Source organism: Osmerus eperlanus, chromosome 24 (assembly GCF_963692335.1).
Source record: "Osmerus eperlanus chromosome 24, fOsmEpe2.1, whole genome shotgun sequence".
Taxonomy (NCBI): domain Eukaryota; kingdom Metazoa; phylum Chordata; class Actinopteri; order Osmeriformes; family Osmeridae; genus Osmerus; species Osmerus eperlanus.
Window position 1 is genome coordinate 3,985,967 of NC_085041.1, and position 16,766 is coordinate 4,002,732.

A 16,766-nucleotide genomic window follows, 5' to 3' on the forward strand; every position below is an offset into this window, starting at 1 on the left:
CAATAGCCAATTTCAATGGTGCCAGGTGGGGTTCTGATCCAACTGGGACTCTTACAGATAAAATTAACTCTATGTAACAGCTATAATCTATTACATTGTCATACAAATACATTCTTATATCAGCAATGAATAAGCATTATGCAGATAGAGGTAACATAGTCATCTGACAGTAAACTGTTTGGAATAAATAATTTATAGCAACTCACACATGCATTCTGTCAACCGGATGTTGCTGTATTTTACATGTCGCATGATTTGGATCAAATCTGCTCAGCTAATGAAGGCTTTTTCCCCAGGGTTCACTGAACATGTTCATCATGCATTTAGTTTATGCTACAGCATATGTACACGATTTATCAGAATGTATTGTATGCAATGGGAGTAAATCAAATGAACTGAAACAAACATATCTTGGCATCTGAATGGTACTGAAATCCAACAGAAGAGCCTAATATGCAAGTTGGGTTTGGTAATGAATGAACATGGTAATGAAACAGGTTTATGACTTGAACATTACATTGAATAATGATGTCCTATAATCTAGTGTTATGGTCAAATTTTCTTAGTCTTGCATAGGAATCACATTTATATATAGAAAACAATACCATTTTTTATGGATAATTTGTGTAATGAGAAACAAACATATACACATGTAAACTTAATGTCAAAAATGACATTAAATAGTTCTTCAACTTTGAGGTCTGAAGTTAACAAACCGTGATTCCTTATAACTTAAAAATTCTGACAATTTCCATTTTCCTTTACTGGGATTTAGGCAAGTATTACTGTATATACTACATTGCACCGTAAATAGAAATAGGATGTTCTACAGCTAGTTTGAAGGAAAACTCTGATATTATGCACTTAACCATAGGTATGACTTAAAAAATATGAATGCCAGTGTAAACAATTCCAAGCCTATCAAACAAATAATGTAATCACTAAATGCTACTTTCATCCATAACGTAAAGTTCTGCTCATATTTAAATAACAAAATAATCCAAACAGGTGTTTCTTTAAGAATTATGGCATTGGTAAAAACATTGCGTGATTTGACACTACTGACAATGACACAATTATTTAACAAAGCTAAAAATGCAAAGACAGGAGTGAAAACACCAAATATGTTTTAAGTGCGTTAAAGATATTTTCGGCTCCACATACTTTCTTAATAAAATAAAAAAAAGAATGTAAAGGCCTTTTTTGTTCCAATACATTTCTGATTGTGTGGTCAAAAACATGCAATGTAATGGTTTTTTCTTTTTTTGGGGGTGTAAAAAATGGAATGGTTCATCTCATTTTCAGTCAGGTCTACCCTGAAAGCAGAACCTTGTAATAATATTAAGTAACTTCTTATAACAATCGTCTACAAAAATTCTTGAACAGTAAGGAGCACAAAATGCTTTATGTTATCCCTTTAAGGAGAAGAACCCCTCCCCATATTTGCACTCTCCATCACAAATACTTATAACCCAACCTTTTTTGTTATTTTTTACAAAACATTGAGAATTTAGCTAAAAAGTGTACCAGTACAAAATACAATACAATTATTTTGTCAAACCTTACTCTACATAACCACAAATATTGTCACTGACTGAAAGTTAGGAGTTCCTTTTAAATACAAGAAAATGTCACAAGAAGTTACGAAAATACATTGTCACATTAATTAGACACTTAAAACAGTATAATACTCATGTAAGGCAAAATCAGGTGATCTCACAGTGACAAGTTCAATAGGTAAGATTTCTGTGTTTCTCTCTAGGTTTTAGTAGAAGTGACCTTTGTCAGATAAGCAAAAGATGAAATTATATTTGTATTTACTTTTTCAAGCAGCAGCGAAAACAAATACTCTTGGGGAATTTCTCTTTGTCTTCTATATTTTCAATGAGACTATTTTAAATTATACTTTGCTTAACATTAAAAAGAACACATGGAAGTAGTCTTTTAAACAGTTATAAATAAAGTCACTTAAAAGTTGTTAATTGGCACAATAAAGTGTTTTTCTTATGAGAGTGATAGAAGCTAGTTAATTTTAAGATGTAACTTTTTCCTAGTTTATATATATATAGATAGATGATTGAGTTCAGGAGCAAATATGGGGAGGATTTGCACTCCTTAATGTAACTAAATATACAAAAAATATCAATGAATAAATAGACACAAAATTAAATCAGTGCAGTTTGTACAAGAGGACAACAGCAGAGAAAAATTTGGCATCAAACAAATAATTGAATTCTGTATTTACATAAAACAAATTCAACTTAATAAATAATTCAATAAATATAAATGCACACAAATTAAACACATACATGACAAAAATATAAACATTTGGTTGTCAGTAAAAATAAAGCTTTGAGTGTGATGTAAGTTGGGAAAGACAATGACTTTCAATTAAGGGTAGAATCAGCTTGGCCGTGGTATTTGCAAATATCATACACAGCATTCATTATTGGTGTGGTGGTGCCTACCGTCTTAGTGTCTTTTTTGCCCCCCACCGCCCCACCCTCCTTAAACTAAAACTGAACTTCCCAAACAGATATGGAAAACACAAGTTGTCAATTGCGATTTTTGGGGATTATTATAATTTTTTGTATGCGTATGGGAAATAATGTTGTATAGTAAACACAGCAGGTTGGCTGAGGGACCAACAATCTCATTGAAATTGACAGCAATGCCAAACCACCCGAAAAGGCATTGTGTGTCCTTCAACCCACACAATAGTTTTGGTGGAATATCGTATCAAAGGCCTGAACAAGTTCTGGGTGTGAAGGGCCATGCAACTGTGGAGAGTACTCACCCACACCATGCCTTTTTGCTTCCCCTTGGGGACTGAACCCAAGGGCGGATTTTATTTTCCTTCACATTTTTTGTTCTTTAGTTTTTTTTTTTGGCGGCCACAGTCAGTTTCACCTTTACAACCTGTCCATCCTGAATGTATCCTCCGTAGCAGGGTCGGTGAGTACCATGTCAGGGTCATTGAGCATGTGCAGTCCGTCCAAGGTAAGGGGGTCGATTTTCAGTTCATCCAATGGAAATTGAGAGTCTGCATCAAAGCTGACATCCCCAACACCGGCCAGCGAGTTGGTCAGCTCTTTGGAGAGACTGGGTGGAGACTCTCCTGTTACTGAAATTCAACATTGCGGAAAATGTTATTCAATCATTGCATGTGCACAGATGGAAAAACAGTTTTCACATGCAACAATTAACACATAACATCCAAAACACACACACACACGAAAAAATAAAAATAAAGCCAAGAGTTCTGGTTGAGAACTCGCGTAAGCGTGCATGGCAGTCGATGATGAACTCCGCGACCGAGTTTCTAATAGGCTCTTGCTGCTACAGTACCTGTGAGGATGATGTTGGGGATGTTGCCATGGCTACTGAAGCCCAGCTGCTGGGTGTCTTGCAGGCTGCTCCCGGTAAGCCCCATCATGGCTGCCTGTGTGTAGTTGAGGGTGGAGCAATGGCTGTACAGGCTGTTGGAGCTGATGGGGTTCTCAATCATGTTGAACTGCTCCAGCTGGACGACATACAAGGTTAAAAGTTGGGTCATTCTTTGTGTAGAGCAATATCAGGCATAATTTCGCAACACACATTTGATTACAACACTTTCACCTGGTGGGAAAGAGCATTGGTTTGTCTCGACGCCAGCTGCTGGTCATAGAAAGAGTCTCCGAAGATACTGCCCACCACAGAAATGTGCTGTTAGACAAAGCACAACGCTTATCAACAATCATACTTGATACAAAAGGTGCTTCAAATATGTACTCAATATGTAAACAATCAGCTACGACGGGATTGTTGGATAGCATGTCTGAAATGTTAACAAACTGAACCTTTCATAGACATCTCATCTCACAAGAGAACACAACAGCAATGGCATAGAACATAGCAGAGCACAGGCAGGAGGCAATTCAGAAGGCAGCCACTTCAAGCACTGTCGTGAAACACACTTCATGATGGCACAAACACAATCTTCTGGAACAGTCACAAAAGCAATGGAGCAGGATATACTGTACAAGGCACAACTGTTAAAAGGGGGCATTGCACTCAAATCTTTATGTATTTGTATTTATCTTGATCTATTTCACCTACCTTTAATCCATAGAATGGATAGGAACCTCAAAGATACCTTAAGCGCACGCTTTCTTTACGTGTAATTAATGTGGTTTTTGTGTGTTAAAAAACACCACAAGGAGATTTTACCAAGAGTTAGCTGCAATCAATACCTCAAACACTACCTCGATTGATCAGGTAGCTGAGCTGTTTCTGGCCCCCACCCTTTTAACCTTATGCTAGTATTTTTCCACGAGTATCTTGAAATCTGGTCACTGACACAAAGATGTCAACATTCTATGAAACGAGAGCAAATATGCTTATATAATATTTAAAAACTGGAGAGGGACAGCAGTCCGTTCAACAAAAACACGGTGGAACCTTTAGGAACAAAAAAAAAAGCAAACCATTGAATGTGGTCAGGAGAGGGAATGGGGGGGGGGGGGTTGCGTTTGCTGACACCATGGATGATAGAATTAGGCTGGGGTGAAAGGCAGTTTAATTGGTTTAGCCAGTTCCCTGCGCAAAGCCCTCCCCCAAAAAGCAGCTCGGTGGTTGCGCCCTTACTTGAGGCGAGCCGACAGGGGAGAAGCCTTGATTGGAGACAGGGGAGGTTGGAGACTGATTGGCCGGAGAGCCAGTCTGATTACGGTACTGTTGAAGGGAAGATGGTTAGCCAGAGGAAAGCTCTAGAAAAGTAACAGAACACTCCGATAGAGTGGACTGAAATGCACCATTTCGGGCCCTATTATGAAAAAAACACCCTAGAGAAAAACAGAAGACCCTTAAAGAGATTGTCAGCAGTTTTTTCTTTTTACCTCTCAGCTGCACAATAATTGGAAGTAGAACTTCAGATGTATACTGAGATGCTAAGCCTACCAAACTATATACAAGCTCTATCTTGGGTTGTTTGTAAAATAATTTCTTTATCTTCATTATTGCACTGATCAATGCCTGACTAATGACATTATATTGATGGACAAGAGAGAAAGGAGGGGGGGAAAAGGGAAACTAAATACATAAATGAATAAATCAAGGCTTGCCACAACCACTTCTTACAGTCCATTAACCGCAACAAAACGTGGGCAACAGGCAGTGTGCATTAGAAAAAGCCACATGTCCGTCGTTTGAATGTTCCAAGACATCAACTGTGCAATGTGGCATTACCGTTTCACACCTGCAATAAAAATTAAAAAAATGAAAAGCGGGTGGTGACTCACTGAGTTGACGTTGATGCTTGCGCTGGTCTGGATCTGAGAGTCCAGGGAGGCCTGCGTGGCCGGGGTGGTGGTGGCCAGCGGGGGCAGGGTGATCAGCCTGATGCCCTGGGGCAGAAGCTGCTGCAGATGCAGGTCGTTCAGCACCTGGGCCTGTGCCTGAGCTGTCAGCTGGCTGAAGAAGGGGTACTGGGACAGCTGCTGCTCTAGGCTCAAGGTTTCCATTGGCACTACCTGAGGACACGAGAAGGGGGGGTGCGGTTATACACTGCAGTGGTAATGGTGACTTAATAGGACTCTTGGTAAAGTGTACTTTCCAGAATAAAAGGGGTGAAATTATTTGAGCAAAAACGGATGATAAATGGCTTGACCAGAACCCGATTGACGATGAGTCATAAAAAGGAGCAAATTAAAAGTTCTTACAATATAATCAATATAAACTATTATAATATGTTGAAATGTAATGTGTGTCTTGTCAGAGCACAACAGACAGACATTCTGTGTAGAACAATTGATTATTTTTCCAGCAAGAAAGCTACACCACAACAATCTTACCAACGTGAAAAGTACTAAATGACTTTCACGCATAATATATTTCAAGACCCACCTACAGCAATTCTAAAAGTTCTAAAACAGTCCAACCCAGCAATCTCATGCTGACTCATCCCAGCAAATAAGGCCAAACGACACCTGGCAGGCATGAGTTTAATACACCATAGAGAATATACCCTTCCAAAAACACCACTTTGAAAGTTTTCAGAAGGACTCACTTTAGAAGCTTCTGAACTAGCCCTTTCAAAAGTAAATTCATTTTAATTACATTTTTTTTTTCAGAGTGGCCTTGCACAAGATTTTGGGGTGGTTTGTGCCAGTGGCGGGTGTGAGGGGGGACGTTCATCATCATCGTCTGACCTGCGTGATGTTGATGGGAGGCGACAGGGTGGGGGAGAGCTGCTGTGGAGACGGCTGAGGCTGGAGGTCTACGCTGAGGGTGAGGGGCACCACGGTGGGCAGCTGCCGCTGGGATGACACCGTCATGGCGGACTGAGAGGAAGCCGTCCCCACTGCGGGGACAGTACACAGACATGTTGTTAGACACATGGACACGTGCTAATTAGACTGCCACCCGCATACAGAGTTAGAGATGTATACTCGACTAAAACGGCTTTTCAGACAGATTGCAGTGTAGTGAAGTCTTTTGTGTAATACCAAGTTCAATACCAACCCTACAGAATAGGGTTGTAAGCAAAGGCGTCACTTGTGATAAAGTACAGCATGGACATACTCATTTGTATTGGTGATCCCATCTGTCATCCGCCAGTGGATGCGCTTTAGGCAGGAAAGGCTGCCAAAAAAGAATGTTTCTGCCAGCCTCCCGTGACTGTTCTTTGTAAAGTTCATTATATACTGGGAGTTATGCAGTGGTAGCCAAAAAAGAACTGACCGTGGCTGGCGGCACTGATGCCTAGGTGGGTGAGGTTGGTGGTCAGGTTTCCCGTGCTGTTGGAGGCGCTGAGGGCGGGGAAGGCCACCGTATCGTCGGGGTCCAACGGGGTGGGCAGCGGTGGGGGGAACTGAATGTTGGTGAGGTCAGGCAGCGAGCCGCCAGTGTTGTGTGTGGCAGGAAGCAAAGATGTGTTCACTTCCTGATCGGGTGATGGGAAGATGCTAGGGTGGGAGGAGGGGGGGGGGGGGAGAGGGGAGGGGGGAGAGTGACAAAGCGAGAGAAAGAGACATTATATTCGTTAACCATCATTTTGCAATGTTTCAGTATCAATACATCAAAGCGGGAATAATACACCATGATAAACACATAGAATAAACGTGTAGATATGATGCACTCACTTGATCCCTGGGACATCGCAGGACTTGGGTCTCGATGAGTCATTCTGCAGCAAAATGAACCCTCAGTATTTCCTCGTCCAGCACAACAACACCAAAATCGGCACGCACACTTTCAGTTGACTTATCAATACCTTTTTATTATCCCACATTTGCTTCTGTGCATCCTCGTCTGTTTCTGGTTCACACTCCTCGGTCCCAGGCACTGTTAACAGCAACACTAGATGATGAAGAAAGAAAGGGGGAAAAAAAATAATCAGAAAGCGTGAAGCAATGGTCAAATAATATTGATTAACGTTTTTCTTGTAATGGTCATTTAAACACTTTATGAGCTAGGTTCCGGCTGGACTAAAACCAAAACAGTCTCATTGCATCAGTATTGATCTGTCTTCCTGTGTCATTTCCACTGAGAACAACCACTGAGGATAAATCCCTACACGGACATATTTAATCGTAACTAAATCAATCCTAAAAGGATTCAGCATCAATCCGACAACCTATAACACTGTGCACCGTAAATATTGCAAGAGCATGCTGTTGAATTATAACAAGACTGCTACGGTTTCATAGAACTGGGCATTAATAAATGCAGGGTGGTTCAGGCTCTAAGTAACCAAATCCTCCATTACCTCGCTTGGGCTGGAGCTCTTGGGATCCCCCCACATACGTTTCCTGTGGCTTAGGGTTCATCGCACTCTGGTGTAAGGCCGAGTCTGAATTTGTCCTGAGGGTGTTAGAACCAATCCAGGTCAACATTTATTTATTTATTTTTAGTTTTTTGTGTGTCTGTGTACGTGTAGGCCAAGTACATTAGTTGTGCTCAGAACAGTAAGTATCTATAATGGAATTTGCAGGTGAAGTGAGAGCAAATTGAACACACCTCAAATGAAAGTGCTCAGTCAATGTGACTTTGCTGATTTTCACATTAGCTCACCACAATGTAGCAAACTGAACAATTGGACGATTGTTGGAGAATGTTTGTAGTTACTGTTTTGTTTTACAGATTTATTTTCATCCATATATTAGTGTTTTATGTCTAATAGTACAGAACAGAAGAACTCTGGAACAAGAAGTATGTATCTGCTACCAATGTACTGTATCAGGTAGATATAAATTACAACTAGAATTACTACTACTAGACAGAAAATTCAACGGACCAAACGGAGGGCATCAATGGCCGAATTTGAGACATAGTTTGCCTTCAAAAAAGTGAGAGTGGTCAAATAGGTGATCGCTTCAGCAGCACATTGATCCCCTCTCTAATGTTTCAGAGAGGACTCACCTCCTCCAGCTGGTGTCAGGTGGAGGGGAGAGATACACGGAGCCATAGGGGCAGCTGTCGATGTGAAGCTCTGTTAAGGAGGGTAGTAAAAAGGCAAACTACTACCATATCTGCATAAAAGAATACCAAAAACAAACATGTAGGCTACATTTTCTATCAATTTGAATACAGTCCATTTAATAACCAATAGTCAATGAATGTGCAAGACATTTCTTCTTTTTTTTTTTTACGCTTGACAAAAATTCTCAAATGAAGCAGAGGAAGGATATCTGGCGGCCATGTTTGTCAACAGAGATTGGCCGGCGGTGGGGTGAAGCGATGCGGTTCCGGTCACGGTAGACACGGTCCACTAGACCGTGATGCCTAGTGGTTCGACTGGTGTCCGACACAGAATTCTGGAGAGGACACACCAAACCAATAATGTGTGAAAACTGGTTTCTTTTCAATTTTGTATCAAAGTACAAAGTAAAATAAAAAAGCATTGATATAAATGGTGCACATGTTCTTATTTCGAATGGGTCAAGCTATGGGCCTACATATTGATGCTGGCAAATGTATTTCAAAAATGGAAAGCCATGATAAGCAATGACATACTTGTATTTGGGATTTTTGAGATTTAGTTTTTTTTAATGTCTTCTTTTGGTTACAGTGTGTTGGTATACTTTTTGCTAGTAACTGAAGCATTGCTACAGAATGTCTAGTTGTCAATGGTGAATATCAGAACCCCATTGTACCAACTGATAGAGAGGCTGTGGGCTCACCTGAAAAGGCATGTCATTGTTGCTATTTCCAATCTGATTGACATTGGGCAGTGAGCCTCCATAGTACTGTCCACGATTCTGCCCTAGTTGCAAATACTGGGTCTTCTGTAACTGCAACTGTGCAAAGTAAAATTGCATGAAAGAATGAATAAACAATTAAACTGATACATGAAAAATGTGAATAAATAACTGATATACATAGGTGTATTTAATGTTTATAGTAAGTAACACAGAGTTGAGAAAAATTAAGAGAAAATGTGGGCATCTGTAGAATCCAGGTATTTATCATGTATCTATAAATCGCTAATATGAATGAGAATACCTGTTCTCAATGAGCTGACTAAAGTAATGAACACCTGGTTGTAATCCATTTCAACAACTGCATTCCGATTTTCAGTGATGGGTTCAACATTAAATAATTATTTGAGGTGCGACCTGAAACCATTTAGTTAGGTGAGAATCTCTGTATGATGTAGGCCACATAATATTCCTTATGTCTAAATAATGGATTGCAGTTGCATGAATGATGCATTCAACAAATTCGTGATTAAAAGGATGAATGGATATACATGGTAATTTGGCAAAAAAATATATATTGAAAGGTGAACATTACCAGCTAGGTACCTTGTTATTGGTTCAACGACCTTACTAGTTTAGCTATGTGCCCATCTGTTAATCTAGGGGAAAGTTGCTCCATTTGCTGCATGACTCATTTACTACTAGAAGTCTGATAAAACATTTGTGAATGAGCTGCTAGTAACCTTGTGAAACATCGCAGCTTCATCGTTTTCATTGTTAGCTAGATGACCTAGCAACATAGACAACAATACATTTTCCGATTAATATTATGCTCCGCAAAAATGCTCACATATGCAGACTAGTCTAGACACGTATTTTATGATTCGCTACAGTGCATCGCTGGCTAGCTACATGTCATTGGCTTCTGTGTTTGACAGCAAACGTCCCGCAGAATTGCTTCAGCTGTTAGGCAGATTTATACCACTATCCACCATGTCAATCCAGGCTTATGATGTAAATTAATATAATTCAAGTCTCATGCTGAGATCTAGCCTACTACTGGTGCTAGATAGTCTAGCCCAGAAATGTCAACAAAACAAAAGACAACACGGCGGAGCACATCCTCAAATCAGCTTGACAATATAGTTAAGGACTGGTTAGCTGGCTTTTTGGGTCATAATAGTAGTGTATAGCGGTAGTCAACAATTCGAATTGGGTAATTCAATTTGTTAGCTAGCTACATTTTGGTTTTCTGACAGCTGGCTAAAAACAACTCGTTAAACATGCTGCCGCTGCTGCAGCTAGCGCGTGAAGCTGGAGCTCAGATAACCAGGCTAGGCGAACCAGCATATATAAAATCTACCATGTATGAGAAACTTACCCGCGCAGCTCTGGTAATGTTTAGGTCTTTCATCACCTCTTCAAAAGCTGCAGTCTCTTCTGCTTGTTTTTGATTATGCAGAGCGATTTTCTCGCTAAATTTGCGGGGATTGTTTGAGGACGCCATCTTTCACTCTCCTCCTCAATAGAACTCTACGCACTACGCTGGAGTGCTTTCGTTTGCCGTCATTACGCATCTTGATAATTTTACCCAAGGAAAGGACATTGTCATTAACGAACACGGTGTGCAGAGACAGTTTACATAAATCAAGCATCAATCGCAATGCACTTCATCCTCTGGACGAGCTACCGCAGTGATTGTACATTTTTTCTATTTCCCCTTATAATTAACAACCTGTACATCAGTCCCATATATATTACAACTGAGACAGAGGTCTGCAAATTATTTTCGATTCACATTACACCTTTAATTAAAGTTAGACATACAGGTACACAAAAGTCTACATTCCCCATTTGATGACAGTGGATTCAGTTGATAATGCACTTCATTATCATTTGACATTGTGCTTCTGATTTGGAAAGACAACATTTCACAAAAACACTTACACTAAGGCAAACAGGTGACATTTGTACAACAGGTACATGTAGGTAGTCAGTTCATTGTTGTGTACTTAAATTGAAAACCTATATTCTTAGCTTGTATTTGTACTGTAAAATAGTAACCTCAAGTATATTTTAATGTCCCACTGTACTGAGAGATACATTTGTGAAAACATTCACTTATCGTTCTAGTGGGGGAAAAGGAACTAAAATAAAAGTTGATTTCCTTTCTCCCCCACACTCCTATTACATGTCTTACCTTTTCAGCCTCCAAATTTCTGATACAAAACACATACTTTCTAAAACTTGCTATCCAAACACACTTCCAGTTGAGCTACATGTACAGGAAAAAAAACGACTTAACCCAAAACGTCACCCAAATGGTTTCCAAGGTCTTTGACTAAGCATAATTTGTGTTTAAGTAAGGGGCAATAATTGCTCGGGTTTAAGGATGATTGGTGGAGGGATTTAGCTGCCATGGGAGTTAAATTGTATTTTCAATGCCCACCAAGGTTGAATATTGTATTACATGTTTCAATGTGAAGTAAAAAGAACAGAAAAATTAGCTCAATGACAATTCAAATGTTGTATTTCTGTGTATGTAAATCCATGAACGCATTAATTACAATTATATCAATGGCAAACTTGTGTTGTGTTGCAAAAAGGCTGATTTGGATGTTTCTGTTCCATAATCCCCCTTCTCTTTTTAAACTGTCTAGCAAAAGTGCAAATTTTAAATGAACAGTTGTCGGCCTTCCACTGAGTTATGCATATAAGTTGACAGACAGGTTCGTATTGAGACATTCATGGAGTAAAAGCATAAAATACAACATTTCAAAACACAGAGAAAAAAACAAGCATGCAACCAGACGCTCCAGTTCCTATACAATCATTGTGGTCATAAATTCTTTCTCATCGTTGATAACGACTTTGTACAAAATGGCTCACTGAAACTCAAATATCCTTGACATTTCACGCTCTCCCTCTCAATTCAATTTTTAAGCATTGACTATACCTCAACCTCAGCTAAAAGCCTACATTCATAGTCCATATACGTCCTGGTCTTAAGAACAGCTCATGATAACATTGTACATGGACCACAAACTAAAGGAAATGAAAACAGAATGTGTATATAGCAAAATAACATACTTCCTATTTGCAGTCATTCTGTCAAACACACACACAACAAATCAGGATTACCACAGAGATTACAATAGTATATGTAGAGTTCCACATTTCTATTGAACAACGGAACAGTAAGCACTACGAATGCACAATATCCAGTCATGGTCCAGGTGCTTGAGGATTAACGTTGGGTGGTGGTTTGTCGTAGTATTATTGGCGTACACGCAGTCCCCGCAAAGGACTCTGGGAAATGCAGATCCCTCTCCCACTCATCGGTCTCGGTGTTGTAAACCTGAACAATGCTTGTCACATTGTTCAGGTGCCAGTTGTACCCTCCCACAATGTAGATTTTTTTATCCAGTAAGCAGCAGCCTGCCTCTGATTGCCCTGCGCGCATGGGGCTAACTGTAGTCCACTGGTCATTCTCTGGAATGTAATACTCAACTGCCAGTACATCGAAGCAGCGGTCAACGTGATCCATGCGACCCCCCAAGGCATAAACGCGGTCTTTGGCGCTTATCATGGCGTGGAGCACTCTCGGCTCGTTCATGGGGGTTTTGAAGTCCCACTGGTCAGTCGCAGCGTCGTAACAATGCAATGTTTTCTTATCATCCACCGACACACCATAGCCCCCTGAGATGTAGAGCCTCTCTCCGCAGGAAGTGCCAGCGTGGCCCCAAATTCTGCGTTTCAGTGGCTCTACGTAAGTCCACTCGTTCTTCTTGGGGCAGTAGCATTCTACGGAAGACAGGCTGCCGGATCGATTGCGGCCCCCGGTGGCGTAGAGTCGTCCCTGCAGCATATTGAGCTGGAACTGGATCCGTCCCTCTTGCATGGGCTGGATGCGCAGCCATTGGCTGAGGTGCGGGTCGTAGCGGAAGCAGATGTCCACCGCCCCTTCGCCGCTACGGTACTGCAGGTGCTGACCGCCAACCACGTAGACAAAGTTGTCCAGCACCGAGACACAAGCATGGCTGCAGCCCGTCTCCATTTCTGCCAACTCTTTGAACTGTCGGGAGGAGATGTCTGGTAGGTAGTACACCTTGCTACTCACAGTGCGGTCATTGTCCGTGTAGGGCGTCCCTCCGAAGGTGATCAGCGACATGACGTCAGAGCGGATCAGCGTTCGTGCAGACTGCATCTCATGCTGACGGAAGGGGAGGATCTGATAGTTGAAGGCCTCCAGGAGATACTGTCTGCATAGCACATCCTCCACCATGATGTCTACTGTCTGGACGCTGTCGACCAGCTCTGAGGAGCGCATGAGGGGGAAGCGCACATGGCAGAGCACCTGATTGGCTTTGGCTCGCCGGGTTTCGTCGTGCTGCAGCCACCGGATGGCGGCGTGGAAAAGGTCGATCTCGCCGCAGTTCTTCAGCTTGTTGCTCTGCAGGAAGAAAACCAGGCGCTCCATCGGGATGTGGAGGAAGTCGTCCTCCTCTGCGATCTGTAGAAAGTGCCGGAATGTGAAGGTGTCCACAGACTCCTTGAGAGAGGAAAGGTTGAAGGTGGTGGCCATTTGGCCAATGTTCAAGCAGGTTTCCACACTCATGGCTGACTTGAGAAACTCCTCACAGAGCTCCACTACTGGGACCATCTGAAGAAAAACCGCTGCCCCTAGAACATCCTGAATGCAGTCCAGATCTAAAGTGACCTCTGCACTGTAAGCAAAATCAATGATGTGTTTCAGCCCTCGAGCTGACAAGCCCTTCAGCTCAATGGTGTCCTGGTTTGACTCCCTCATGCCTCCTGTGAACATAGCTCTGAAAAACATATTGAAGAATACGGTTCTGAAAACAGTTAATCATGTAACCTATATAAAAAAATATAGTAAAAGTTCAGAACAATATAAAAGACTCAACACATAAGATAGCTTTCACGCACATCTGTGCACACATAATAATCACAGTTATATGTTATACCTTCATGGAATTAGTCTTTTGTACACTGCAACAACATACTATATACTGTAACACTATCAAACCTATCCTTTAACCTTGTGAAGTCAACATTTCTACACTAATCAAGCACTTGCTTCTTTACCACAAATGTTTTAACTGTCATTTACTTTAAGTCCCAGTCTGTTATCTCAGTGCATCTTTACATTCAGAAAAATGCTAGCTTGGAATATTGAACAAAACAAAACTATTTTGAGCATTATGGGAGTGTCCTTTGGCCAACCCACCTGAAGTAGTCACTGCAGGAGGCCAGCACTGCCTTGTGGACTTGGAAACGCTCCTCATTGATAGCCAACACTACGTCCAGAAGCTGCCCTTGGTCCCGCAAGACGGACAAGCCCAGCAGCAAAGTAGCACTATGGCTCGGGGCTGAGAATGTGCAACGCAGCGTACCATTCTTGTTAGCCATACTGTAAGAGAAAACAGCTATCACTGTCAGAGTACAAACAGGTTTTATTTTACCTATACGAGATAGCTTAAGATTCATCTCTGAAAATAGTGAGCTCTTTATCCAGTCATTTCCCGTCAGCTGCATCACAGCCTTCCTCTCAACTCTCTTTTCTCTTGAATTATTCATCTGTTTCGTGGAAAGAAATTCCCTTTGTATTCAGCACACAACTATATTAGGGTAATCCATGGGGATGAAGAGATAAGAGCCTAATTCTTTACCACTGCACTCTGCTTCCATTTTTCTAAGTGAAGACCTGACCTTGTTAATAGATCTAAGGTGACAGCAGTTTTGTGTAAGCCAAACATCTGTACACACCTAAAAGTGCTGCATGCTGATTCTACTATGCATGTTTTTTTTTGTTGCGATTTTAGGCAGTGTTCATGCTAGGATCATAAAAGTTTTTTGTAAAAAAAAGAAGATATATATTATAATTATTATTATAAGCAAGACTCATCTTGTTTGGAGGAGGGGATGCCTCTCTGAATTGCTCCTCCCAAGGTTTCTTCCATTTTTTTTTCTCCTGTTGAGAGTTTTTTGGGAGTTTTTCCTTGTCTTCCTTGAGGGTTCAGGTTGGTTGAGGGGCAGTTCTATGGGCATATGTGAAGCCCTCTGTGACATGCTTGCGTGTAAAAAGGGCTATACAAATAAATTTGATTTGATTTGCTAAAGTTTAGGCTGTTTGATGTGAAGTTAATTGACTGTCGTAAATGTAATCATTTACTGGTTAGCAAATGCATTATGTAGACTTAAACACTCAGCCATTGGTCGCAGGCAATGGGGACAATGTCCAAGGCTGTACAAAGTGTTTCGTTGCATCTGCCCAAGTTCTCAGGGTCTAGCCTCCGACAGTCCAGGCCACTCGGGCGACTAGCCAGTGAGAAATGTAAACCTACCTTACGATGAACAGTTAAACTGTGACGATAACAGAAACTACTATTTGTGAACTTGTATTGGAAGATGTATACTTATTTATAGTAGGCCTATACAATGTGGCATTACATGTCATATCCTTGAAATCGTTTTGAACTGTATCCGAAGGCGAATTCTAATGCTACTGATCACACTCACTGCAGGTAAACTATGCTCGCAGGCTGTGATGAATTAAATACACGTGAAGCCTATAACATTGCCTTGTTAACCAAGAACTTGCATGTTTATTCGATTCGCATCACCCGTGACATCCTCACCTGTTCTGCGGACGATTCGAGGCGAAATCCCCACCATCCGACTCCGCCATCTTCTAACTCAATGCGGTACGCATAGGGCATTTTTAATTGTATCACTTTAAGGTCGAAGGCATAATTGCCCCATTCATGACTAGATAAACGCATTAAGCCTGTCGATTAAAAAGCTATAAATGAATACCGCTGCTTTCTCCTGATACCGCATTCCCAAAATGACTTCGGCACGCACCAGATGTGACGCCGTCGTGTGAAAGGGTGACCCTGTACGTAAACACGTTTGATGCGCTACATGCTTTTCACCACTAGGCTGGACTCTTGAGTTGTAAAACAGTGCTAGATCGTAGTAGCGACACTAGATGGAAATAAAACACATTTGGAAGGACATGCTGTGTAAATACTCCACGAATTACACAAAACACTGAGACCCAGATGTGTGTTTTTGGCAGTATAATATAGTACCAGTATACATGCATGGATTACCTTGAAGCTGAACACGTGATTATTATGTCAAAGGACCATTTTGATGGCCCACAATGACCCAATGTTAAGATGATAGTTGTAGCTTTCCAGCATCTCTCACCTCTGCTCATCCTTAGTTTCCCACCTGGTCCGAGAGCGAGTGGCAATGAAACTGCATTTTTGTAGGCCCTTAAGAAATATGCACACAACAAAAAGTGGATGCCAAACAAATAATCTCACTTGTGTAGAACACAAACCCGGTGACTAGTCCTGTTACACTATGGTTGAGAGAATAACTTGTTTAGATAACATTTGCAGGGGGCTTTGCCTCACCAGTTGTTTTATCCAGATGGTTTTTGGTGTTCCAAGTTCAACCCAATCGTGTCTGCTCATCTGGAATTGATGGTGCACACTGGTCACCTTTATGGGAAGTGACTTCAGACTACCAGATTGACACAAACTGTCAGTG

General features: G+C 41.2%; 2 protein-coding genes across 4 annotated transcripts; both read right to left on the bottom strand.

Moving 5' to 3' along the window:
* Nucleotides 1-209: 209 nt before the first annotated feature.
* On the bottom strand, nucleotides 210-10,709 carry LOC134010862 (CREB-regulated transcription coactivator 1-like). Of its 2 annotated transcripts, XM_062450151.1 has the most exons (14): nucleotides 10,561-10,709; nucleotides 9,162-9,278; nucleotides 8,668-8,795; nucleotides 8,401-8,460; nucleotides 7,748-7,842; nucleotides 7,253-7,338; nucleotides 7,122-7,165; nucleotides 6,721-6,944; nucleotides 6,189-6,340; nucleotides 5,280-5,510; nucleotides 4,627-4,713; nucleotides 3,619-3,705; nucleotides 3,349-3,523; nucleotides 210-3,124 (listed from the first exon to the last, which is right to left on the bottom strand). In XM_062450151.1, exons 1-14 carry the CDS (start codon nucleotides 10,684-10,686, stop codon nucleotides 2,913-2,915), a joined length of 1,824 nt encoding a protein of 607 aa, XP_062306135.1. In that variant the 5' UTR covers nucleotides 10,687-10,709; the 3' UTR covers nucleotides 210-2,912. The 2 variants fall into 2 exon arrangements, with proteins under 2 accessions (XP_062306135.1, XP_062306136.1); XM_062450152.1 differs by lacking the exon at nucleotides 4,627-4,713.
* A 259-nt stretch (nucleotides 10,710-10,968) lies between these two features.
* Nucleotides 10,969-16,757, bottom strand: klhl26 (kelch-like family member 26). 2 transcript variants are annotated; one of them, XM_062450742.1, is made up of 4 exons: nucleotides 16,631-16,757; nucleotides 16,419-16,486; nucleotides 14,431-14,613; nucleotides 10,969-14,008 (listed from the first exon to the last, which is right to left on the bottom strand). In XM_062450742.1, the coding sequence occupies exons 1-4, from the start codon at nucleotides 16,688-16,690 to the stop codon at nucleotides 12,427-12,429; spliced, it is 1,893 nt and encodes a 630-aa protein (XP_062306726.1). In that variant the 5' UTR covers nucleotides 16,691-16,757; the 3' UTR covers nucleotides 10,969-12,426. The 2 variants fall into 2 exon arrangements, with proteins under 2 accessions (XP_062306726.1, XP_062306727.1); XM_062450743.1 differs by lacking the exons at nucleotides 16,419-16,486; nucleotides 16,631-16,757 and adding an exon at nucleotides 15,842-16,095.
* Between the last annotated feature and the right edge of the window lie 9 nt (nucleotides 16,758-16,766).